Source organism: Danio rerio, chromosome 18, assembly GCF_049306965.1.
Source record: "Danio rerio strain Tuebingen ecotype United States chromosome 18, GRCz12tu, whole genome shotgun sequence".
Classification (NCBI taxonomy): Eukaryota; Metazoa; Chordata; class Actinopteri; order Cypriniformes; family Danionidae; genus Danio; species Danio rerio.
In genome coordinates, this window is record NC_133193.1 from 8,035,836 (window position 1) to 8,063,023 (window position 27,188).

At 34.9% G+C, this 27,188-nt stretch overlaps 1 protein-coding gene across 3 annotated transcripts in view; it reads right to left on the reverse strand.

Moving 5' to 3' along the window:
• The window catches only part of LOC101882393 (uncharacterized), a 771,022-nt gene that overhangs the window by 1,351 nt on the left and 742,483 nt on the right, over positions 1-27,188 (reverse strand). Inside the window, exons 2-20 of one of the 3 annotated variants that reach the window (XM_073930258.1) lie at positions 25,097-25,149; positions 24,805-24,976; positions 24,371-24,463; positions 22,775-22,873; positions 22,362-22,420; positions 22,095-22,267; positions 21,178-21,316; positions 19,247-19,414; positions 17,047-17,166; positions 15,387-15,501; positions 14,358-14,475; positions 11,841-12,061; positions 11,188-11,328; positions 10,377-10,443; positions 7,884-8,086; positions 6,143-6,376; positions 4,268-4,552; positions 2,051-2,155; positions 1,887-1,978 (exon numbers count right to left, since the gene is read on the reverse strand). In XM_073930258.1, coding sequence (XP_073786359.1) covers positions 1,887-1,978; positions 2,051-2,155; positions 4,268-4,552; positions 6,143-6,376; positions 7,884-8,086; positions 10,377-10,443; positions 11,188-11,328; positions 11,841-12,061; positions 14,358-14,475; positions 15,387-15,501; positions 17,047-17,166; positions 19,247-19,414; positions 21,178-21,316; positions 22,095-22,267; positions 22,362-22,420; positions 22,775-22,873; positions 24,371-24,463; positions 24,805-24,948 — 2,576 coding nt within the window. In that variant the 5' untranslated portion in view covers positions 24,949-24,976; positions 25,097-25,149. Of the gene's footprint in view, positions 1-1,886; positions 1,979-2,050; positions 2,156-4,267; positions 4,553-6,142; positions 6,377-7,883; positions 8,087-10,376; positions 10,444-11,187; positions 11,329-11,840; positions 12,062-14,357; positions 14,476-15,386; positions 15,502-17,046; positions 17,167-19,246; positions 19,415-21,177; positions 21,317-22,094; positions 22,268-22,361; positions 22,424-22,774; positions 22,874-24,370; positions 24,464-24,804; positions 24,977-25,096; positions 25,702-27,188 lie in introns of those variants that run through there. The other 2 variants (XM_073930257.1, XM_068214871.2) reach the window with 2 other exon arrangements.

Below are 27,188 nucleotides of genomic sequence, written 5' to 3' on the forward strand. Positions count from 1 at the left end.
ATAAGGAAGCCCAAATCATGACAGTTAAAATCAGAACAAATAAAGGTTAAAGCAGATTTGAGCTCATTTTGTGTAAGAGAGGTAAACATTTTGAACTCATGCTTCAGTTATGATTTTCATTCCTCTTAAATGAAGAAGTTTAGCAGAATGTTGATGCTGCTCTTTGATTTTAGTTTTAACTCAGATGCAGTGTCATAGGGAAGCCCAAATCATGACAGTTAAAATCAGAAACCAGAAGGATAAAGCGTATTTGAACTAGTTTTTGTGAGAGATAAACATTTTGTTCTCATGGTTCAGTTGTTATTTTCATTCCTCTTAAATTAAGAAGTTTAGCAGAATCTTGATGCTGCTCTTTTTTTAATCAGATGCAGTGTCATAATGAAGCCCAAATCATGACGGTTAAAATTTGAACAAATAAAGGATAAAGAGGATTTGTGCTCGTTTGTTGTGAAAGAGGTAAACATTTTGATCTCAGGCTTCAGTTATGATTTTTATTCCTTTTAAGAAGTCTAGCTGAATGTTGATGCTGCTTTATCAGATGCAGTGTCATAAGGAAGCCCAAATCATGACAGTTAAAAGCAGAACAAATAAAGGATAAAGCGGATTTGAGCTCGTTTTTTAAACATTTTGACCTCATGGTTCAGTTGTGATTTTCATTCCTTATAAATGGAGACATTTAGCAGAATGTTGAAGCTGCTCTTTTTATTTTTAAATCAGATGCAGTGTCATAATAAAGCCCAAATCATGAGAGGTAAAATCAGAACAAATAAAGGTTAAAGCAGATTTGAGCTCGTTTTTTAAACATTTTGATTTCATGGTTAAGTTGCGATTTTCATTTCTCCTAAATGGAGAAGATTAGCAGAATGTTGATGCTGCTCTTTTTATTTTTAAATCACATGCTGTGTCATAATGAAGCCCAAATCATGACAGTTAAAATCAGAACAAATAAAGGCAAAAGTGGATTTGAGCTCGTTTTTTGAGAGGTAAACATTTTGATCTCAGTTCAGTCTTGATTTTTGTTTAGCAGAATGTTGATGCTGCTCTTTTTTTTTATCAGATGCAGTGTCATAATGAAGCCCAAATCATGACAGGTCAAATCAGAAGAAATAAAGGTTTAAGCAGATTTGATAGAGATAGTTTTTTTTTTTTTTTTTGTGAGAGATAAAAATTTAGTTCTCATACTTTAGTTGTTAAATTTCTTTCCTCTTAAATTAAGAAGTTTAGCAGCATGTTGATGCTGCTCTCTTATTTTAAAATCAGATGCAGTGTCATTGAAGCTCATTTCTGCCGTTTACCACAAGAAAAAAAATCATGAAGTCATATTCAAAGTCAAATTCTAGTCAAACAATGAGTCATAATTATGATACAAATGTGAAATTATTACAGTGTCAAAACTATTGTCCACAATATTTATATATGTTTTTGGCATAATTTCAACATTTTATCTCATAATTAACACTAGCCCCTCATAATTAACTTTTTGTTTAATAACCAATGTTTTTGTATTGCCACAGAAGACACACGAGAGATTAAATACTGAATGATACACAGGTCACAGGTCGTGTTTTGTTCGCTTATTTATGAACTGATTCTATGTAGTAAAGCAGGTGTTTTGGGGAAATTAGTCAAATAGACTATTGGGAAAAAAATACATAGCTTTAAGGGGCTAATAATTTTGGCCTTAAAATGGTTTTTAAAAAAAAAACTGCTTTTAAAAACCATTTTTAAACTGCTTTTATTCTAGCCGAAATAAAGCAAATCAGACTTTCTCCTGAAGAAAAAATATTATAGGAAACACTGAAAATTTCCTTGCCCTGTTAAACATCATTTGGGAAAAAAACATTCACCGGAGGGCGAATCATTTTGACTTCAGCTGTGCGTGTTACCTCTCTCGTCTGGTCTGAAGGATGCAGGAGCGTTCTCTCCTCATCTGCTGGAGCTTCTCTCGCACTAATGTCTTCTGCTGCTGCTCGTCCTCCTGCAACATCTACTCATCAACATCACATCCGCACACTGATGTCTGAAAGTGTGTATTATAGTGTGTGTGTACCTGTCGCAGTGTGTCGGTCAGATGTCGGAGTGTGTCCTCCTGCGTCAGGCCCAACAGATCTTCATCTGCCTTCCGGCTCTGGACGATGGCCAGACGCTCTTGAACCTGAGCAGAAGAAAATAATCCACTCATGACAAACCTTTGGTGACACTTTAGCTCACAATTCATGCTATATTAACTACTGGATTATTACCTGCCTATTATTAAGATATCAACTGTTCATTACTAGTTGTAAAGTATGTTCTGAAGCTGCGGTCACATTGGAGTTTGTAAATACAGATTAAAATACACTCCGTATTTTTAAAGGTGCAGTAGGTGATCTGCCAAAAAGCTAACCGCTTAACATATTATCTTTGGACGGCGGGGAGGGACTGTGATTCAAAGCCACACCCCCTGAAATCGCAAGCGCGCGCACCGCGTCACAACAGCCGACAGACAACCCACTAGTTCATATCATTTCGCCAGTTAGTTAGTGCCAGCGCCGTGCAGGAATTACATGCTATTTCAGAGCGAATATTCAGAGTAGCATGGTAAACAGTATAGGAAGGCTATCATTGTTCAAAAATGACCCAATGTGAAAATAAAAGCAACTTCAGCTCAGTAAAGCAGGTTAGGCGGAATAGCGCTATTTACTGGTGTTTTGTTGTTAAACTAAATATAAATCTACATTATAGATGCTGTCAAAGAACCTTATGAAACTGAAAATAATCACATCAGTCTTTCACCGGGAGATTTCAGTGGCTGAACAACACGTCTGTGCATATAAGTCCTTCATAACAAAACACAATCTTACATAAAATAGTTTCAAAACAGAACATGACCTGTCTAACAGTAAAACTTCAGCCATGGTGTCGTCCTTTTACCAGCGTGCTAAAGTAACTCCAATACTGATTCAGGTTTTTAAAAGTTTCAATTCAGCATTTGATTTCTCCCGGTCCGTCTGGTGACCGCGCGGCCGCTTTAAGGGCGAATTATACCCGCGCCTGGCTTTACAGTAATCGGCCCGAGCTCGTCTGTCCTCCGGCTCCGACTCGACATCTGCGAGCGGCCCGCAGCTTGCGCAGAAGTCGGAATCTACATTTGCTGACAGACAGTCTGACCTGCCTATCGGAATTAAGGGAGATGACGGTCCGACTCTATTTAATTGGATAAACATTTTTTAGTTTTATGCTTTACCCAGAATATAAAAATACATATAAACACATTTAGATCATTTACTGTAATCATTACTATTAGACTGTGAAGAGACTTTCAACCAGCACAACAAAAAAATGTTTCTGAAGACAATCTACTGCACCTTTAATGTCCAATTTATGCTATTAACCATTAACTAAAATGTTTAGCTCAATAAACTACTAATTACTAACAAACAGTTAATATCTTCATAACAGACAGGTAATAAGCCAGTAGTAAATTGTACTTAAACTGAAGTGTTACCAAAAGTACTATATCATTATATACAGCTGAAGTCAGAATTATTCGCCCCCCTTTAATTTAATTTTTATAAATATTTCCCAAATGATGTTTAACAGAGCAAGGAAATATTCACAGTATGCCTGATAATATTTTTTCTTTTGGAGAAAGTCTTATTTGTTTTATTTTGGCTAGAATAAAAACAGTTTTTAATTTTTTTTTAAAGGCCATTTTAATGTCAATAATATTAGCCCCTTTAAGCTATATATTTTTATTCGATAGTCTACAGAACAAACCTTCGTTATACAATGACTTGCCTAATTACCCTAACCTGCCTAGTCAACCTAATTAACCTAGTAAGGCCTTTAAGTCTCACTTTAAGCTGAATACTAGTGTCTTGGAAAAATATCTAGTTAAATATTATTTACTGTCATCATGGCAAAGATAAAATAAATCAGTTATTAGAAATGAGTTATTAAAACTATGATGTTTAGAAATGTTGAAAAAAATCTTCTTTACGTTAAACAGAAATTGGGGGGAAAAAGTAAACAGGGGGGTTAATAATTCTGACTCCAACTGTATATCGTTATCAGGGTTTGAGATTACTTATTTGGTGACATGAGATTTTTGTCATATAACCCAGCCCCAATTACTGTTATTTGTAGATGTCATTAGGTCAACTAAACATATAGAGTTATCTCATTTGCATATAATAACTATCATTTAGCAAAGCATAATTTTTCCAGCATCCATAAACCACATCGGACAGAGCAGTTGTTGGGTGTGATGTTCTGCATTTCTCACCCTGAGCAGTTGTCGGTCTCGGTCTCGTTGCCAGCGTCGCTCTGCTCTCCTCTGGATGTCCACCAAACATCTCATGGTCTCCTCTCTCTGCATCTGCTGATCTTCAGGGATCTCCAGTGTGTGTGTGGTGTCACTGTCTGAGGAACACACATGTGCTGCTGCTGCTGGTGGTGTGTGTGTGTTTGTGTCTGTTGTGTCAGTGTTTGCTGTTGAGTCGGGCTGATGGATGTCAGTGAGAGGCTTGAGGGGAAAATATCCATCTCTGAAGTCCTGCTGCTGATCAGCCTGAATAAAACAATCAGAGTATTTGGTGTGTTTTTAATTATTTTCAGTGGACGTGCTCTGATTGGTGTAAGTGAAAGACAAAGTAACATAAAAAAGTAAAAGTGGTTTTACATTTATTTTTAATTTACTTATTAATTTAGGCTTTATCTTTAAGCCTTGGCTTTGTGAAAGGCATTGTAAAATTATAACTAAATATTAATGTATTTATTTATCTTTTTTTTTTTTTTTACACACGCAGCTCCTAACTTTTTAGGGGAGTTTGTTTTATTGAGAGGGACAATATTTTATTAAATTAAATTAAACTTAATTTAATTCATGTGTATTTTTCTAACCTTTGACGATTTAGAAAAAATACAAATAAATGAATTACAAAAATACATACAAATTATGATATTTTAATTCTAAACATTCATAAATAGTTTATATGATTGGCAAGAAACAGAATTCTGAGGGAAACACTCAATATTGATTTTTAATTACATTTTAATTTAGGTTCTAGCTTTAAGTTTTTTATGATTATAAAATTATTACAATATTATTAATTATTAAAATAACTATTAATGTATTTGTGTATTTATTTATTTACACACGCAGCTCCTAACTTCCTAATGAGAATTTTAGGGGGTTTATTTTATTGTGATGGACAAAATTAAACTAAATCTAATCTTTAATTTACTTATTAATTTAGGGTCTATTAATTACTCACGCATATTAACACAGCTGCTTTGTGTCAGTTAAATCAATTGACTGCTGAAATTATAAAATTTAACCCAACTGGTCGAGTTATTAAATAAATAACCAAATAAAGGTTCAAAATAATCCAACAAAGCACCAAATATTTAACTCAACTGGTTGAGTAATTAACAAAACAAAATAAAGGTTTAAAAAAAACAACAGCAAAGCACCAAATATGTATAATCCAACCATTGGGTTAAATAAATAACTCAACATTTTTTAGAGTGTAGTAATATTGTGATCTCACATTTTCAACAGAGAAATACTGGGAAATCTTAAAATGTCAGTAAAATCAGCAGTTTTGTCATCCCTTTAGACATTACGCTAGAGAATCATTCAAAGACTAGCTCTAAAGTGACGTCGGTGAATGAGCAACGGTTTCTGCTGTTCTGACATCAGCTGCAGATGTGAATGAATGGTGGAAGAAAGTAGTTCCTCTTATAAAAGGAATTTAAGACTTTTTCATATACATGATTATGCTGTCGAACTGTTGTACAAACGCAATATCACACTCGTAGCAGTGCAATATGGCTGTATATCGTCACTGGTGGAACACTAGTGGGGTTATTTTATTGTCATGAATAAAATAATAAAATATTAAGCATTAAGTCAATTTAGAAATACGACAAATAGATAGATTTTAAAAAACTTTAAAAAAAAATTCATCTAATTTTACGTAAAAATATTCATATATAGTTTATATCACATGGTTTAAGCCAAAGAAAAAAGGTTGAGATCCTGTTATCCAACATTTATAATTTCACAAATTACACATTACAGATATTATGCAAAAGACACTTTTTGTTGTGGATCAGCTTAAAATAATCAGGAAGTCATCTGAATAAATAATCTCACCATGATGATGCCTGAATCCTCCAGGGTTTCTCCCTCCACACAGTCAGTGTGATCTGAATGTGTTTGTTCATAGTGTTCGCATTGCTGCACCGAGATGCTGCTCGTGTTCTCCTGGTGTGTGTAAATGTTCACATCTGAGGGATTAGTCTCAGGTACAGGTACTGTGTTTTCAGGTTTTTCCTCCTGCACTGTGACAGAGTCCACTTCTTCTTCCTGTCCAGCCGAGCTGCCTTCCTACACAATCAAATAGGTCTATGTATAAATCAATGTGCTGATTTAATAGACAAACCACCCAAAATTAAAAGTCTGTCATCATTTGCCTGTATAAAAAGAATACAGGTTTGGATTAAAAGTTAGAATTGTTGGGTAAGCAATCCCTTTAAAGTCCCCCTGAAACCAAAATTAAAGTGTTTTGGGTGTTACTATTAATACACAGTAATTATTGTTGCATTAATAGTATTTCATTAAATATAATAGTAAAAGTAATTAAATATGTAGTAATAGCATTAAATATTTATTTTGAATTCAATTACCCTCATGATGAGTCCGTTTTAAGGTGTTTTTTAAGGTTAAATGACTTAAAATAACTTAGAACTGACAAAAAACAACAACAATAATAATTTTAAGAAGAAACATTGTTAACTTAGGGTGCTTTCACACCTTCTCTATAAATAAAAATCCTGTAAAATTTACGGTAAAAAAACTGGCAGCTGTGGTTGAGATGTTTTTCAGTTTACGGTTTAATTAAGGGAACTGTAAAAGTCATTAAAATAAAGACAGATAAATATATACTGTTGCACATAACATTAAGAGAATGCAACATGTACAATTATTATGACCAGCAGACTAAAATGAAGTCAGTACCTTTGAAACATCACAAATTAAATTAAATATAAATTTTGAATACAATTTCATGACACTAGTTCATTTCTTCAATCAGTAACAACTGAGCATTTGAAAACACTTCCAGTTAGATCCTGTCTAAATCTGAAGGATCCCTTTACAATAATAATAATAATAATAATAATAGTAGTAGTAGTAATAGTTATAATAATAATAAAAATCTAAATATTACCAAAAAATTATAATCATGCATTTAAATTTTAGAAATAGACTAATGCAAGCCTAAAATGGCACACGTCCATATAAATACACACATATTACGGTAGACCATATCGTTGTGATTTACTATTTAAAAAAACAACATTATAACAGTATACAGTGCATCTGTTAAAAAAATAAATAAAATAAATAAATAAATAAACAGTGGCTACTTTTTAGTGTTTCTTTGAATTTTCAATGGTTTTAAGGGTTGTTACGATAAAATAATGTAATTTTAGCAAAACAATAACGTAAAAAATATCAAGTTTTTTGTATTTATATTAACAGAATTTAACTGTTAATTCAACTGGAATTTCATGTTTTATAATTAAGTTACAAGTTACAATCTTTTACCCTGAAAACTACGGGCATTTTATTACACTGTATAGATCGATTGTTTTGTTACAAAACAGGGATTAAAATTGTTACAATGTTGCTTTTTGTTCTTGGTTGAAGTTTCTAAACAGACCAAAAGAGTTAAAACAAGTCACATGCGAGTAAACTTTCCTCCAATAAAAGTTTAAGAAGAGCAACATTTGATTTCATGCTGACTTCAGGGGGAATTTAATACAGAAAGGATGCATGTGTGTATGTGTGTGTGTGTGTGTGTGTGTGTGTGTGTGTGTGTGTGTGTGTGTACCTGAAAGTGACTGTCGGTGTGTGTTGGTTTGCTCCAGGCCAGTGTGATCAGAGAGTTTTGCTTCTCCACTGAAATTTCCTCCTGCTCTCCTGTTCTCTCTCTGTCTCCGTCTCTCCTCTCCATCATGTCTTCATCTCGTGGATCTCGGACACAGAGGATCTCTAAATATGGAGTGTCTTCTGGATCTAAAGCCATGCCGCAACCTTCAGTCATAAAAATACACAATAAATGCATTGTATATATATTTATAAGTGCTATATGTTTAAAGGGAAACTTCAACTAAAAATGTCAACTTTGTCATTCTTAATTAATCCTCCACTTGTTATAAACCTGATTGAGTTTCTTCATACTGCTGAAAGATACACTGAAGAAACAGCCATTGACTTTTATTGCTTTATTACCCAACATTCTTCAGAATATCTTGTTTCAACACTTAGCTGATGATTGATTATAAAGCTTGTTTGGCATGCTGTCCCGGAAGAGAGCCCTGAGTTCATAAGATCCTCGAGCCCGGGGCTCACTTTACAGTTTGCAAAGGAAGAGGGGAGTTTGAGCTCAGGTAGATCTCGAGAATTCCCCTGCTGTAGTAGCTACAACAGATGATTACTCCTAAGAGATAACTACTTACTAGGAGCATGTCTATGGTGCTGATTTGAATTAGTCAATTTACTTAAGTTGCATGTTTTTGGATGGTGGGAGGAAACCAAGGAACCCAGGGGAAACCCACGTGAGCACGGGGAGAACATGTAAAATCCGCACAGAAGCGTAGACTGGCTTGGTAAGGACTAGAACAGTGGCATTTTTGCAGTGAGGCAACAGTGCTAACCACTGGGCCACCGTGCCACCTATTACAGTTTTTCTAGTTTGCTTTGACCTGGTTAAAGAAACTAGGTTCCTCTTCATTTTCATTATCACTATCCCAGCAGAGCAGAGGACAGGTCTTGCAAATGTGTAAACCCTTTCTCATTGGGTTGACACATTTTCCCCACCATTTTTCCAAACAGTTAACACAGATGTCATTCAAGCAGTCCAAACTCCATTGTTTAATTTTGGTAACCAAACAGAAACCATCTATTCCTAACTATTAAAAACTACCAACATCAGTATGAAATCACTGAAGCACCGGTTTGACACTCCTTCACACAAATCTTCAATTAGCAATCAGTCTGCAAACGTTATAAAAACGATGGAAGGTCTGTGTTGTTCTGTGCCAGCATTGATGGAGGAGGTCAATATGGCTATGTCCTATACTCCCAATAGTTTTGACTGTATATTAGTTTACATGTGTTTTCTCTAATATTTACAGTATTTTATTACTTTTGTCTGTTTTTTTTATATACAGTATTTCAGTTTTCATCCACAGTTTGAAAAATGTCATGAATTCAATATATATATTCAATCAAAGCACATCTTATTCTTGATCCAATTCTTTGCAAAAAGGCGAATTTGACAGCCCAAATAGAGACAACAAATGCCATTGGCTATAAGCTACAATGGCAAGCAATGGTGGTTCTGTAATTTTGAGTTCTGTATTTTGTATTTTGTTGTCCATTGTGTAATGATTAATTGAAAGAGCTCATATACTTGTTTGCAAGTTGTGTAGTTTGAAGGTAAAACTAGCTTTTGTTGCATATGTTATGTAGGAGCCATTTTTTGTGTTGTAGTGATTTATGTTGTCCACTAGGTGTCACTAACTGAAAACTATAACTGAGGTGCCTGTGTAAGCGAGGAAGAGCGTCAGGTATGGGAAAGCACACGGTTTTTGACCGTGCTACAGAGTAACTTGTTTGCTAGCCAGAAAACAGCAGTGTTTAGATATGTGCTGTGTATACATGGAGTGAATGTTATATTGACATGATAAAGAAGAAAGGAGAAGCAAAGATTGAGGCTTTGTTTAATTCACCCACACAAATAAAGACATTCTGCTTAAAAACAACTTTAGCATGCATGGACACTGATTGCACGCATGGACTCTGATTGCACGCGTGAAATACGTGCTCACCCCCATTTCTGGTGATAACAGCAATGGAAGGCTGTTATAGTTAAATGTTTTGACACGATATGTGCCTTTTGCAAGCAAAATGTGTCATTTTGACCATGAGTGCCGCTGTTTAGGCCTGTGTGTTAACTGTTTTGAAAATGTGGAGTTTCAGTTGACAACTGCATCCAAGCAATCGAGAAAAACTGTAAGTAATGAAGGAGGAGTAGGGGTGGAAGGGGGGATTCTTCAAAACAAAGATGGCTGTTATATGGAACTGAGAGTATTTATAGTGGCTTAGAAATCATCTGATTGGTTGGAGTTAAAAATGAAAAATTAAAATAAAAAAAACATTTAAAACTGCTTCTATTATAGCCGAAATAAAACAATCAAACATTTTCCAGAGGAAAAATAGTATAGGAAATACTGCAAGAAAAACTCGTTAACCATCATTTGTGAAAAATTTGAAAAAGAAACTATATGAAAAGTGCATGAAATCAATGTGCGTCATTTACCAGTGCAGACCTCTTGTTTTTCACCCTCTGTCGGCTCTTCTCCTCTCTGTGCAGCTCTCTCTCTCTCCTAATAAAGATGAGGACATACGGCTGTTTTATGTTTCACATCTTGATTTATGTTGTCTTTCTGCTTAGGCTTTAGCACACAGTAAATGCTTTTTACTGTGTAATTTACTCTGTTATGTCAACGTTTACATCCTTAAAACAAAAATTACAATATATTTGTAAATGATAAATATCATACACCCATGCAATATGGTTCTGCAGACATAAATATGGTTATGACTGAAAATTTGTATTAATAAAAGTCCAAAATGGACAGTTATGAAATGTACAGCTGAAGCCGAAATGATGTTTAAAAGAGCAAGGAATTTCTCACAGTATGTCTGATAATATTTTTTCTTCTGGAGAAAGGCTTATTTGTTTTATTTCAGCTAGAATAAAAGCAGTTTTTAATTTGTTAAAAACATTTTAAGGTCAATATTAATAACCACCTTATGCAATATATGGTTACAATGACCGTCTAATTACCCTAACTTAACCTAGTTAAGCCTTTCAATGTCACTTTAAGCTGAATACTAGCGTCTTGAAAAATATCTAGTAAGATATTATGCACTGTCATCATGGTTATCAGTTATTAGAAAGAAATCAGTTAATAAAACTATTATGTTTAGAAATGTGTTGACCAAAAATTGGGGAAGAATATACAGGGGGGCTGATAACTCTGACTTCAACTGTACATTAAGGTTATACAGGTTGTTACAGGTGTCAGTGCAGAGCATTGTGTAGCTGTATTTTAGTTTGTCATTACGGTGTTAGCGTTGACTGCGCTGGCGTCTCTGTTGACGTGTGCTGGGTCACGTGACTGTAGAACCTCATTCAGGTTGTGGAAGCTGGGTCTGTGAAGCTCACGCTCATACTTGTGGAGTAAAGTCCAAAGACCCTCAGCATCCTGAGAAGACAAACAGACACTTATTCACATTCACTAAATAAACATCGCCCGCTCTGCTCGCTGTCACAACACATTCAGAATATTAAAACATTGCTAAATCCATTCATTCATTCATTTTCCTTCTGCTTACTTCCTTATTTATCAGGGGTCGCAACTGCGGAATAAACCGCCAACTTTTCTGGCATTTGTTTTACTCAGCAGATGCCCTTCCAGCTGCAACCTGGTACTGGAAAACACCCATACACACTTACACACTCATACACTAGGGCCAATTTAGCTTATTCAATTCACCGAGCGCATGTGTTTGTGGGGGAAACCGAAGCATCCGAAAGAAACCTACACCAACTTGGGGACAACATGCAAACTCCACACAGAAATGCCAACTGGTCCAGCCGGGACTCAAACCAGCGAGCTTCTTGCTGTGAGGCGACAGTGCTAACCACTAACCACCATTTTAATGACAATATAGTAATATGTATATAATATAATAAACCTGTGTGTGAGAGATTTACCAAATCTGGAAGAGAGTATAGGACAGTCCAGGCCTCGTCTTCATGTGCTTGTGTCAGCTGGTTCAGCAAATGAATGGCACAGTCGCCCCATGACACATCAATCCCAGAACACCCTGGGGCGAAGGGTCCGCTAGGAGAACCATGAGCTTCCTGTAGGGAGGATTTAATTTGCTGCAGGCTGGAAACACAGCTCTGGTCCACTGCGTTTCCATGCGGCACAGCTTAAACACACACACACATGCACAGAGTTAATCAAAACCAGAGAGGTGTATTTTACTGCTGATGTGCTGAAGGGGAGATTTCACCCAAACCTGGATGAGCTTCATAACATTTATTTTATTATGTTTGTAATATAGCGGAGGAAATAAGTATTGAACACGTCACCATTTTTCTCAGAAAACATATTTCTAAAGGTGCTGTTGACTTGAAATTTTACCTGGATGTTGGTAACAACTAAAAAGAAATTCATATTCGCAAAGAAAACAAAACTAATTAGATTACAAATGAAGTTCTGTGTAATGACGCAGGGAAAAAGTATTGAACACATGAAGAAAGGGAGGTGTACAGGGTTCAACGCTAAGGATTTTTTCTACTGGTCCGATCGGGCAAGTGGTTTAGATTTTTACTTGCCCTGCCAAAATTTTCACTGGCCCCACCAAAAAAAAGAAGAAGTTAATAGCTATTTTTAACCACATATTTTAAACAATGTGTCAAAAATAAAGTCTGTAAATCTAGAATTTCAATACTTAAAAAACAATTGTAAATATAAGTGTTATGCAAACAAAAAGAGCAGTATGGAAAATGGGGAGGCATTTTATTGCAGTTTGAAATTATTTTTAAAAAGGTGGCTGACTTGTCAAACTGACGGCAAACCATGCATAACATCACTTCATTATTTTTTGTCTGGTTGTTTCCATGTAAATGTCAACTTCCAACACGTTAGAGACAGACATTTTCGTTTAGCCTTTTAATTTGATGTTGCCGCCATGTTGCTGTTTCTACGCTTTACTGGTTGTTACCAGGTTACAAAAAAAAAAAAAAATAGCATGGTCAAATCAATCAGATAAGACGAATCAGAAAGCAATATGTTGTTAACGACATTACAGAGAAGGTAGCATTTAAAGATTTAAAAGCACTAACTTAAAATACATGCAATTGACAAATAGTCACAGACAAATTAAATGTTAGTGACAAGGCAGCACTGTCCCAACCGGGCCAGTAATGATCCGGTCTACTGTCCCAAGTGTCTCTCACGCTGGCCCTGGGCCACCGGACAGTCCTTATTGTTGAGCCCTGCTGTAGAAAGGCAGTGAAAGCCCAGACAGCAACTGAAATATCTCAGTAGATCTTCAGCAACCCTCTGCCCTTCACCAGTGTAAATGAATATCAGCTGCTTCAGTCCAACATACACATTAGCAGGAGGATGAATATAAAACCAGGGTGGACATTTCAACAAGACAATGATCCAAAACACAGTCAAAGAAACTCTCAAATGCTTTCAGAGAAAGTAAATCAAACTGTAGAACGGCCCAGCCGATCACCTGACCTGAATCCAATATAATATACAAAATAAAGCTCAGATTTGATAGACGAGACCCACAGAACCATCAAGACTCTGTTGAATTCTGTGAAAAACTCACACCTGAGCAACGCATGTGACTTCATTCTCCATATGAGAGGCGTCTTTAAGCTGCCATCACTAATAAAGCCTTTTATATGAAGTATTAAATACATTTCAGTAGTATTTTCTCTGTGTGTAGTTGCATTGTTACACAGACTCATTTTTCAGACAGTTTGGTTTTGTTTTTATGTTTGTATTTTTTGGGTTTTTACTAAAATCTTTTTAAATTCCATGTCAACAGCTCTTACAGAAATATTATTCCCAGGAATAAACATGACGTGTTCAATGCTTATTTTCTCCACTATATATGATTCTAAACTAAATGAATAGTGTTATTATCTGAAACCTACTTTCAGAAATTAAGTAAATATACTTGCATATAAAATAAACCTTTTTTCAAGTAACAATTTGGCTTTAACTATAATAAGCCAGATATAGAAGAATACAATATTCAGCAATAAATACATCTAAAACTGACATTCACAGATCAAAAGGTCAATAAATAAGAGAGACTTTGGGGTTTAAACGTCTCCCTCCCCCCTAAATTCCAGTTTCTTATGTTGAGCACGAAAGAAGATATTTTAAAGAATGTTGAAAACCGGTAGCACGTGACTTCCATACTATTTTTTTTCTACTATGGAAATTAATGGATACCAATTTCCAACATTCTTCAAAATATCTTCAACATAAAAAAGAAACTTCTAAATGTGTGGAACCACTTGAGGGTGAATATACGAATATAAGTAGATTTCCATTTTTTGTGTGAACTATCCCTTTAAGCCTAAAATTCCATCACAAAATGTCTTAGGAAATAGGTGATTAAATGATGTCCGAGCGATCATTTTTGGATGAAACGTCCCTTTAATGATTTGTGTAATCATATGTAGTTGATTAACCGTTGTTTTCAGGCGTGTTTCGGAGCCCTTGGAGGTCACTCAGAGAAACCCTGTGCAAAATCTCCACCAATCGTTTCCTTTCCTGCTCCTGACACAGAACCAACAGCTGCAGCAAAGCCTGATGAGTACGAAAATAAACATTAATAACAGATAAATAAATCATTGCACATACAGTTCCCTTTATGCATCTTTGCTGAATAGGAAATCCCCAATCTCAATCTAAAGAAATGTAGGTATTTATTATTATACTAATAAACAATTTCTGATTGGTTTCCCTACAGTTTCCCTCATTCTCTGGAGCACAAGAATGATTTGTGTTGGAAAAGATTAATCGTGATTAAACACATCCAAAATAAAAGTTTATTTAGATATGTGTGTATTATGTATAGATTATGTAAATTTATATATAATCGTTTGCAAATATGGGCGAGGCAGTGGCGCAGTAGGTAATGCTGTCGCCTCACAGCAAGAAGGTCGCTGGGTCGCTGGTTCGAACCTCGGCTCAGTTGGCGTTTCTGTGTGGAGTTTGCATGTTCTCCCTGCCTTCGCGTGGGTTTCCTCCGGCTGCTCTGGTTTCCCCCACAGTCCAAAAACATGTTGTACAGGTGAATTGGGTAGGCTAAATTGTCTGTAGTGTATGAGTGTGTGTGTGAATGTGTGTGTGGATGTTTCCCAGAGATGGATTGTGGCTGGAAGGGCATCTTCTGCGTAAAAACTTGCTGGATAAGTTGGCGGTTCATTCCGCTGTGGCGACCCTGGATTAATAAAGGGACTAAGCTGATAAGAAAATGAATGAATGAATGAATCGTTTGCATATATTTTATATCCAAATAAAAATTAAAGTTTCTCAAATTGAAATATATGCATGAATTTGAGTATATATATATTTTACATATACAGATTGCCCAGCACATTCATTTTATTCAATTTTGAGCAAATATCACAACATAAAAATGCAAAAATAGGAATCTGGAGGACTTTCAGGCAGTGAATATGGTATATTGCATCGTATATAAATGCACGCAGTACCTGTTGTGTGCAAGCTCCCGTTTGCAATCCCTGCTGTTTTTGAGCTGTGGGCTCCAGATTTTCCTGAAGCCAGATTGTAGCGAGGTCCTGACTGACTGAACTTCGCATATAAGGCCTAAAGCACACAGAGAAGGTTTTCCTTCAAGTTTGCATGCACTGGGGTTAAAGTAGAGGTGCACAGTATTGATAAACATTGTATACGTGAAAATTTTTTTGGAGTTTATTGATCACATTATTAAATTATATTTTGGATAAATAAACGATAAAGACACTAAAACCACCAGTAGGTGGTGGCTTAGTTTGGACATGTTGTATGGATATTTTTTTCTGTGAAGTGTTTTGATTTAGCTCGCACATTGTTAAAGCAATAATTTTGATAAAATAACTGAGAAGAAATATTGCATACCCCTAGTATGTATATGTGTAAGCATGCAGTGTTTATACATACACAGTTGAAAGCAGAAGTTTACACACACTGTATAAAAAGGCACATAACCATTTTTAAAAAGCCAGATGCTAATGCGACTAAACTTTTTCTCTTTTAGGTCAGTTAGGATTATCACGTTTCTGTTATGATATTTTTAGAGAAATTGTTTTAACTTTTCTTGAAAGTAAAGTTTACGTACAATAAAATTATTATGCCTCTGAAAAGGCTCAGATGATGGTGTTAAGGTTTTGGAAGATTCTGATTGGCTAATTGAAAACATTTGAGTTAATTGGAGGCACAACTGTAGAGTAGTATTTAAGGAAAACCTCAAACACACTGCTTCCTTGTGACAACATGAGAAAATCAACAAGCCAGAATCAACAAAAAAGCCCGATTACAATTAGCTGAATTACACTGGGAAAAATAATCATTTTTGGAGACATGTCCTGTGGTCTGATGGAACTAAGATTGAACTGTTTGGCCGTAATGACCAGTGTTACATTTGGAGGACAAAGGGTAAAAGCTTACAAGCCTAGAAACACCATCCCAAATGTAAAGTATGGGGACGGCAGCATTATGTTGTGGGGCTGTTTTGCTGCAGGAGGGACTGGTCCACTTCACAGCATAGATGGCATCATGAAGAAAGAACATTATGTAGAAATACTGAAGCAACATCAGCCAGAAAATTAAAACTTGGCCACAAACGGGTCTTCCAACCAGACAATGACCCTAAGCATGCTGCCAAATTAAGCTTAAAATGTGCTTTAAGGACAACAGAGTGAATGTTTTGGAGTGGCCATCACAAAGCCCTGAGCTCAATCCTAAAAAAATCTGTGTGCAGTGTTGAAAAAGGTTGTGTGAGCAAGACAGCCTACAAATCTGACTCAGTTACACCAATTCTGTCAGGAGGAATGGGCCAAAATTCCTTCCAACTATTGTGAGCAGCTTGTGGAAGGACAAAACATTTGACCAAAGTTCTACAGTTTAAAAGCAAAGCTAAAAAAATAGCAAGGAAATGTATGTAAACTTTTGACTGTCTAGAAATTAGTAAAAAAAAAACCTCCAAAAAAATAAATCGCTCAATATTCTAGCATTTAGCAAATGTAAATCATTTAGGTAATCCTAACAGACCTAAAATAGTACACGTTTAGTATGATCTACCATCAGACATTAAAAAAATGGTTATGGCCTGGTTTCAAGTGTATGTGCTCTTCCAGATAAGCGGATACTCACCATCTTTCCCAGTGTTGTCTGGCGGTCAGCATTGCTGTGTGGGACTGATCTTCTCTCTCAGCTCTCCGTACAGAGACACACATACTGAGATATATCAGATGCAGTGCTTCAGGACCCGCTCTGCAGGAGCAACAAATCACATTCACTACTTCTGCCACCATTAAAGATCAATGATTTTAAACAAAAACAAATCTTAAATGCGGTGTTTTTATAATGGCATGACAGTTCACTGGAAGCTCCTGAGCTAGTTGATTCAAAATTAAAGGTCTCTGTGCATATAGCATACACATATAGCTATGCATAGCATAAATGTACTGTACATATGCATATCGCATCAATTGTGTTTAATATGTTCAACTCAAGTGAAAAAATTCCGGTGAAAATTCATGACACATTTTAATAGTGTTTTCATGTTTACGTAACAGAGGCCAGCAAGTATAAGTGCTGTGCAGGTAAATCTCACTCCTCTGACTTCTAGCGACAAACACTAGAGGCCATGGACTTTAGCTTCCTTGGTAGAGCAACCAACTCCCATGCGGAAAGTCGCCGGTTTGATACCAGCTCGTAGCAGGTTGGGTGGCGTAGAATCAGTGTGGTTACATTTAACTACAGTACATGTACAGTATGATCCAAAATATATAATAATAATATATTGCATTTATAACATGCTTTTCTAAAACCTAAAGCGCTTAAAAGAAGGTAAAAACAACAAAGCACAGTAAAACAATAAACAAATACAGTAAAGAACACAGTAAGAATTAAAGATATCACAAATTAAAAAGATAAAAAGATGAGTTTTAAGTAGCTTTTTAAAAGCGTCCAATGAACCAGCATTCTTAATGTTAGTGGGAAGAGCATTCCACAGTCACAAATGTAACCTGGAGCGAACCATGAACCTCTTAAAATCAATGTCTTAAAATCAATACGAGACTTGACGGGCAGCCAGTGAAGCTATTGGAGTATAGGAGTGATGTGAGATCGAGACGATTTATTTGTCAACACACGTGCAGCTGAATTTTGGATGTATTGCAAAATCTTGAGAGAATTACCTGGTAACCCTCAAAACAGAGAATTGCAAAAATCCAAGCGAGACGTGATAAAAGCATGGACTTTCAGCAAAAATATGAAGAAGTTTGTCTGAATTCTTTATTTTTGGACTTTTATTCATTGCATTTGTGTGGTTTTGGGGTCAGTGTTATATTCAAACAATTGTTTTATTTTCATCACCAGTAGGCTTTTACAAGAGTTGATGTAAGATGTGCAAACAGTAAACTAAATGCTGAACTCAACAAAAAGATGTTCTGTTTACTCTGCTAAACTAGAATGGCTAAAACTGAAACTAAATGTTTAAAAAATAAACAGAACTGTGTTCACAAAATAAAAGCTAAACTAAAAAAAGAAAATCAATAATGTAATGACATTAAACTAAACCCAAATCCATTCATTCATTTTCTTGTCGGCTGAGTCCCTTTATTAGCCCGGGGTCACCACAGCGGAATGAACCGCCACCTTATCCAGCAAGTTTTTACACAGTGGATACCCTTCCAGCCGCAACCCATCCCTGGGAAACATCCACACACACTCATTCTCACACACTCATACACTACGTACAATTCAGCCAACCCAATTCACCTGTACCGCATGTCTTTGGACTGTGGGGGAAACCGGAGCACCTAGAGGAAACCCACGCGAACGCAGGGAGAACATGCAAACTTCACACAGAAACACCAACTGAGCCGAGGCTCGAACCAGCAACCCAGCGACCTTCTTGCTGTGAGGCGACAGCACTACCTACTGCGCAACTACGTCACCACTAAACCCAAATGAACAACAAATTTAAAAATAGTATCGAAATAAAAACTAGTTTAAAAATATAAAACTGTAATGATAGGAACCATTTAGATTATTCACTATTTAAAAACCTGCGGTCACTTTTGTGTTTTAAATATATTACGCACACATTTAGTAATTTAGTTAGAAATACGTAACACTTGTGTTCGAAATAACCTTGGCTATTCTGAATTTGATTGCAATGCAATAATGTGAACCTTTCGTAAAGCTGCTTTGAAAAAAAGTCATTATTGTGAAAATCGCTATACGATGAAACTTGAATTAAATTGAAATGAACAATATCAGTATTTTAAAATGCAAATATTAGTTCAAAATAGCATTGATCAAACAATGAATAAGAGAGAAAGACCTGTTCATAAGTGCACTGATGGATTCCTTCTCATCTTGATAATGTGACTCCAGCTCTGACAGGATGATGACAGCAGACCAGGCCTGTTCCCTCGGTTTGGATGACCAAGCCTGACCTCTGGGTTTAACACTCTCAGGACAGCCTCGCAGGACCACAGAACCACAGCTCCTACAATCATCAAATACAAATGAATTATTGAATTCACATGAATTATCAGCTCCTGTGTTTATAGTTTTCCCAATTTCTGTTTACAAAGAAAAGATTTTTTCAACACATTTGTAAACATAATAGTTTTAATAACTCATCTCTAATAACTGATTTATTTATTCTTTGCCATGATGACAGTACATAATATTTGACTAGATATTTTTAAGATACCTGTTTTCTGCTTAAGCTTTTAGCCATTATACTCCAAAAATTTGGAACTGTCTTCCTCTTGAAGTGAAAGAATCCCCTAGTATTCATGTTTTTAAAAAGCGTGTCAAGACACATCTTTTTAAAATTGCGTATGAATACACAAGCTTTTAAGGTGTTTGCATTTTATCTATATTGTTGTAGGTTTATGTGTGTATGTATGGTGTGGGCTTGCATATGTAAGGACTATTGTGTGCTTATATATGCTTATATTTTGTGTACATGAATGCTTTTATCTGTGTATATGCGACAAGTTTATGTGGTCTATAATGAGTCAATGAATCATTCAAAAAGAGACTCACTTGTATAATTTCTAAACGAATCAGCACTCCCAAACAAATTATGTCAGTCAATGATTCAATGAATCATTCCTAAAGACTCACTTGTATAATTTCTAAACGAATCAGCATTTCCAAACAAAACACATCGGTCAATGATTCAGTGAATCATTCATAAAGACTCACTTGTATAATTTCTAAATGAATCAGTGCTTCTGAAAAATCATTTAAGTCAGTGATTCAACGATCCATTCATAAAGTCACTTGTTTCATTTCTAAAAGAATCAGCACTCCTGAACAAATCATTTGAGTCAATAATTCTAACAATCTACTCATAAAGAGTCATCCATTTCATTACTAACTGAGTCAACGCTCCCGAACAAATTACGTCAGTCAATGAGTCAATGAATCATTTATAAAGAGACTCACTTGTATAATTTCAAAATGAATCAGCATTCCCACACAAATTATGTCAGTCAATGATTCAATGAATCATTCATAAAGACTCACTTGTATAATTTCTAAACGAATCAGCATTCCCAAACAAAACACATCGGTCAATTATTCAGTGAATCATTCATAAAGACTCACTTGTATAATTTCTAAATGAATCAGTGCTTCTGAAAAATCATTTAAGTCAGTGATTCAATGATCCATTCATAAAGTCACTTGTTTCATTTCTAAAAGAATCAGCACTCCTGAACAAATCATTTGAGTCAATAATTTTAACAATCTACTCATAAAGAGTCATCCATTTCATAACTAAATGAGTCAACGCTCCCGAACAAATTACGCCAGTCAATGAGTCAATGAATCATTTATAAAGAGACTCACTTGTATAATTTCTAAATGAATCAGCACTCCCAAACAAAACACATCAGTCAATGATTCAGTGAATCATTCATAAAAAGACTCACTTGTAGAATTTCTAAATGAATCAGCACTCCCAAACAAATCACGTCAATCAAGGATTCAATGAATTATTCATATAAAGACCCACTCCACTCATAAAGAGTCATCCATTTCATTACTAAATGAATCAGCGCTCCCGAATACATCACGTCAGTCAATGAATGCTTTTTTGTTGTTGTTTGTGAGGCACTTTGACTTGCATGTATGTTGGGAAAGTGCTATACAAATAACATTTATTATTATTATTATTATTATTAAAGTGACATTTAAAGATTAATAAGGTCTCTTCTTTGACCCACTTACAAATGCACAAAGAACTTGTCGTACCTGTAGCACCGGAGGGCCCCGGGTAGCTCGCACACCTGAAGCCAGTCTCTGTGTCTGAAAGCCTGCTCTGCAGACGCTCCCAGTTCACAAACACTTTCTGTCTGATCCCACGCTGACATCGAGTCCCACCAAACAACACCTTTGATGATGTACAAAAACTACAGTTGAAGTATTCTTCCATAGAAAGCATTTGCAAACTGCATCGTTTATACAAAGAGATGTTGCAACACAGGCTCATTGTGGATACGTACCCCTGTCTACATTTCTGGAGAGCACAAATTATGTAGCCAGAGGTACGTCTGGCTGCATTTCTTATTTAAAATGAAAACTACGGGATGGTATGACGCCGCCAACAGCTTCTGTTCCTTTTAGCACTACCAGCAGACCGCTTACCTTCATATGGATGGCTTTTCCGGTGTTACCATCTTTTCCAGTAGCTCGCCATGTACACCAATGAACTTGGGACGCGGGGCTGAGTTGATTATGATGAAGGGGTTACAGTACAGAGAAGAGCCATTCCAGAAACCAGGTAAAACAAAAATAAAGAAAGAAAGAAACAACAGCCTGAAAACATGGTGAAATCAAGTGGCCGCGACTCCTTTTCTTTTTCTAGATTGCTTTTGAAAACACTATCGGTTGGGTTTAGGGAAGAGGGTGTGTAATTCATTGTCGCTCAGTCAGTCAGTCGACAGCAAGCTGGCCTGGTCAGCTGAAGTGTATATTGCACCCTCTGGTGGATTTATGCAAGAAGAGAACATGCAAGAGAAATTTGTGATAATTAAAAAGCGTACACAGTAGCCTCTGGTGGATTTGCAAAAACAAAAACTGCAAACATAAGAACCTCCGGTTATGTATTTCGCTGCGCCCAGAAATGTAGACTCAGGTACGTATCTGTAATGAGCCTGTTTATCACTTACCAAACTCATCCTGTAACATCTCTCTGTACAGTCGCTCTCTGATCATGTCATATTTGTAGTCCAGGAGTTGCAGGATTTCAGAAATGCTGGGATAAATCTTTCCTGGTCGAATTATGCCAGCGTTTCTCTGAGTAATCGATGGAAGGACACTCCAAACCCCATCAAGAAGGAGTCTGAAAATAAAAGAGGAGGAATGGATGCTCATTTTGTCTATTGTCAATAATAAGCAATAGCAGACTGTGAGTATGAGAAAGAGTCTGTGTTTACCTGGTGTAAAGTCTCCTGGCTCTGTTTTGAAGACACAAGATACTGATCTGCTCTGGATCCTGCTTATAGAAGAAAAACAATATGAAAAATCACAAAGGATGCAAAACCCTTTCTCTAAAGTGATTAACATGATCACCATTCCACCGCCATTGAACCGCCAACTTATCCGGCATATGTTTTACGCAGCGGATGCTCTTTCAGCTGCAACCCATCACTGGGAAACACTTATATGCTCTCATTCACACACACTATGGACAGTTTAGCATACCCAAATTCACCTATACAGCATGTCTTTGGACTTGTGGTGGAAACCGGAGCACAGTATAAATGATAAAATAAAATAATTATTCTGAGTTCATGAGTATACCATACCTTAACGTAACGCAATGTAACGTAACGTAACTTGATTTTACCTGTTGTATGGAGCTGAAGTTGATTGTGGATGATTGTGTGTTTTGTTTCAGAGTATTATTAATTCGACCAGCCTTCAACATCTGGAGCTCCCAGTGCAGCTAAAAAATAAATTAATAAATAAATAAACAATAAATAAAATAAAATAAAATTAAATTAAATTAAATAAATAAATAAATTCAATTAAATAAGATAAAATATATAAATAAATAAATAAACAAGAAAAAAAATAATAAAAGATAAGATAAAATTAAATAAATAAATAAATAAATAAAAATAAAATAAGATAAAAGAAAACACATAAATAAATAAATAAAATAAAATTAATAAATTAAATTAAATTAAATAAGTAAAAAAATAAAATAAGATAAGATAAAATAAAATACATATATTCATGAAAAAAAATACAGAAATAAGTATATATATATATATATATATATATATATATATATATATATATATATATATATATATAAGATAAAATAGAATAAAATACATAAATAAAAAAATAAGATAAAATAAAATACATAAATAAATAAATAAGAATAAAATAAATAAATTAATAAATAAAATAAGATAAAATAAAACACAAAAATAGATAAACAAATAAATATAGAAATAAAATACATAAATAAATAAAATACATAAATAAATATATAAATAAAAATAAATAAGATAAAATAAAATACATAAATAAAGAAATAAAGAAATAAATAAAAATACATAAAATGAAATAAAACACGTAAATAAATAAATATATAAATAAAATAAAATACATAAATAAATAAAATAAATAAGTAATAAGATAAAATAAAATATATACATAAATAAAATAAATAAATAAAATCAATCAATAAATAAAGTAATAATAATTTTCAACTCCAGAATTCTCTAGTCAAATAACTAATATTAAAAATATATTTTAAAAATGTGAATTTGCACAGTGCAAAATAAAAAGTATTTAGATTTATGTTTGATTTGTGGGTTCACATCCTTAAATAATGTATTTTAATATGGCATTAAATGTTTAAAATGGCATTCATTTATTATTATAAATATGCATGACCATTAACATCTTTTGTATAAACTAGTAATATAACATTAAAAAAACATTTTATTGAATGTCCTTTTAAATCATGCATGAGTCTTTTTTTCTGCTCAACAAACAAACAAACAAACAAACAAACAAACAAACAAACAAACAAACAAACAAACAAATATAATATTATACAAAACACATTATGATATTATGATTTTATGATATTATACATTTTTTTTTGTTTTGATGCACAAAAATAAACGGTTTATGAGAAATACAGAAAAAATTTAAGGGATAGTTCACACAAAAATATAATAATAACTGCTCAGTATTCACTCATCTTCAAGTGATTCCAAATCTTTATGACTTTTTTAATTCTTCTGAACACAACACTGGAAGTCAATGGTTACAGGTTTCCCGCTTTCTTCAAACTATCTTCTTTTGTGTTCATCAGAAGAAAGAAACTCAAACAGGTTTTGAACAAGTGAAGGGTGAGTAAATGATGACAGGATTTTCAGTTTTGGCTGAACTATCTCTTTAAGTTGGCTATCATAAATACCTGTTGTTTGTGTTCTCTCTGTTTCTCTATGAGCAGGAGCACATGCAGGACTCCTCTGGCCGAACATGATGATCCTCCGCTCCGACCGCTGACCTGAACACAACAGACACTCAGGCTGGATCCCAAATCACCCCCTATACCCTCATTTACTATCCCCTACTTTAGTAGTAATTTAACACTTGAATTGGATAGATAAATAGATAGATAGATAGATAGATAGATAGATAGATAGATAGATAGATAGATAGATGATAGATGGATGGATGGATGGATGGATGGATGGATGGATGGATGATAGATAGATAGATAGATAGATAGATAGATAGATAGATAGATAGATAGATAGATAGATAGATAGATAGATAGATAGATAGATAGATAGATAGATAGATAGATCTTGCGTCTCATTCATAACATTCAGCGCTTTGGTTCACCTGTGAAATGGCTGTCTTCATCTCATCCAGACTGGCAGAGATGAGGAAGACACTCTTATAAAGTGAACAGATCAAATCCACACCGACTTCTTCATCCTCACCAACACCGACAGACTCGCAGACCAGATGCAAACACTCCTCCATCCTCAAATTATGCAATTATTAGTTGCATCTAAATGGAACAATAAGCAGCAAATAAACAGTCTACATAATCAGATGTGTTCTTGCAAATACAATATATAATGCAAACACACACACACACACACAGAGAGAGAGAGAGAAAGTGTCTCACCTGCTCAATGGGTCTATCAGCATTAATGATGCATGATTAAAACAAAGCCACGTCTGTTGCTCGGGAAACCATCAGGATCAGATTGCAGAGGCAGATTACAGACAAATGATGACTATCGTGTAGCTACTGTACGATGATTAAACAAATAAGCAAACATAAAGCCTTAATAATCAAAAACAAAACCTCAATTCATGTAAAAGTAACAGGTGTTACATTATATATATATTAATTTCACTCAAAATTCTCCCTGTAATCATCAATTATTTTTATTAAATTTCATATTTTCAAAGTTGTTCTTTAAATATATTATTATTCAGAGTTAATAAAATCATTGCTGTGTTTGTTTTCAATGCATTGGTGTATTTCGGAAAATGGCACGTGGCCCCTTTAAGTGTCGTTTTCCGGTCCCGCCTGCTCTCGCTCAGTTCGCGGCAAATGAAGAGCTGAGTTGTACCGAAGCTCCGGTTAAAACATATCATATAAGTGTTATTTATCCCAAATACATGTGTAATGTTCTAAATTGCATTACATTGTTGTTTAAACATGTGTGAGAGGTTGTGTAATGTATATGAAGCATGTCGGTAGAGTTCATAAGCATGAGTGTGCGGGCTTTGTGGTGAAGATTGTCCCTTTCATTGAAAGGTTGGTGAGCTCTTGAGGAAGGCCACAGACTCAGCTATGTCAATTGTTTGTTTTATTCATGCAGGTATGTGTTTACTCATGCTTCTGTTATGTTTTTTGAATTTATGTATAATGTTTCTATCTTTGTTTTTTTTTTTGTTTTTTTTTTTTGGTGTGTGTTAAACGCACTATAACTTCATATGTCAGTTCACGGGAAACGCGATTGAGGAGAGGTTGGTGAGCTCTTGAGGAAGGCCACAGACTCGGCTGTGTCAATTGTTTGCTTTATTTGTGCAGAATAAAAGGCAGTTTACTCCCATATGACTGGTTTCTTTCACCTAAACACAACACAACGCAGAGTAAAGTGAAGACCGGTCAAATAAATTTACTTGAAGATGGATGTTAAGACTGCAAAAATGCATTTCTTTTAATAAATGAATATAGTTCAATAAATTAATATAGCGTTTAAAGTTGATTCGATCCAGTGCAGAGTCAAGGAGTTACGTATCCAACACTTGGTGGTGTGATTCCAACATCTGGGAATTCATGGGGGGTGGGGGGGTCCCATTCATATTCTCATTTGTCCTATTTTGACTGCTATTTCATCATAAATTGTAAAAAATAACCCATCGAAGAAGGCTTTAGGACCAAGTGGAATCCGGTTGTTTCTTCAGCTAATCAAACAATGCAAACAATTATTTTTCACCAATCAAACTTCTGTGCAAGAGAATCAATCTGCGGAAAGTGACGTCATATTTCACTACTGACCTACTGTATTGCTGTTAAATAGAGAAAACATTATACAAGTGACTTTCCTTCTGAACCTCCGACTAATTAATGAAACAGAAATGAGCAATAAAAAGGTCCGAAGCACCAAAGGCGGCCCATATCAAAGTTAATTTGAACACTAATCAGGTTATTTTTATCCATGATTTTTCAATGTAACTTTTTTACAAGTGAAAAATCTCTAAAAATCGTGAAGCTCTTCATTATTATTGTTTATTTATTTATTTGTTTATTTTTATTCAAATGACCAGATTCTAAAGTTGGGTAGTTAAATGTTCTGGCCAGGGGTGCGTTTCAAAAACAACAACATAACTCGTGGCTGAACTATCATAGTACGGTGCATCGTTTGGGAAAAGAACGATGCAGTGACGAGTATTTCCCAAAACGCATAGTTTCTCTGACGCAGATCCATTGCTTGAACCATGTTGGTTATAACGTAAAATGCCCATAATGATGCTTTAAACTGGGTGGAGTTACTTGTTCTTTAGAGAAAAACCCTATAATTTCTTTCTGCAAATGATATTGTTTTACACACAAATGGATTTAATTTGAAAATCCAATATTAGATTTGGTAAAAACATGCACTCGATTTCCATATTAACTGAAATATATGTAAATGGCACATATAGGGCCCGTGTTTGCTTTACTAATATTATTGAGAAGTTGAACATTACATATTCTATTC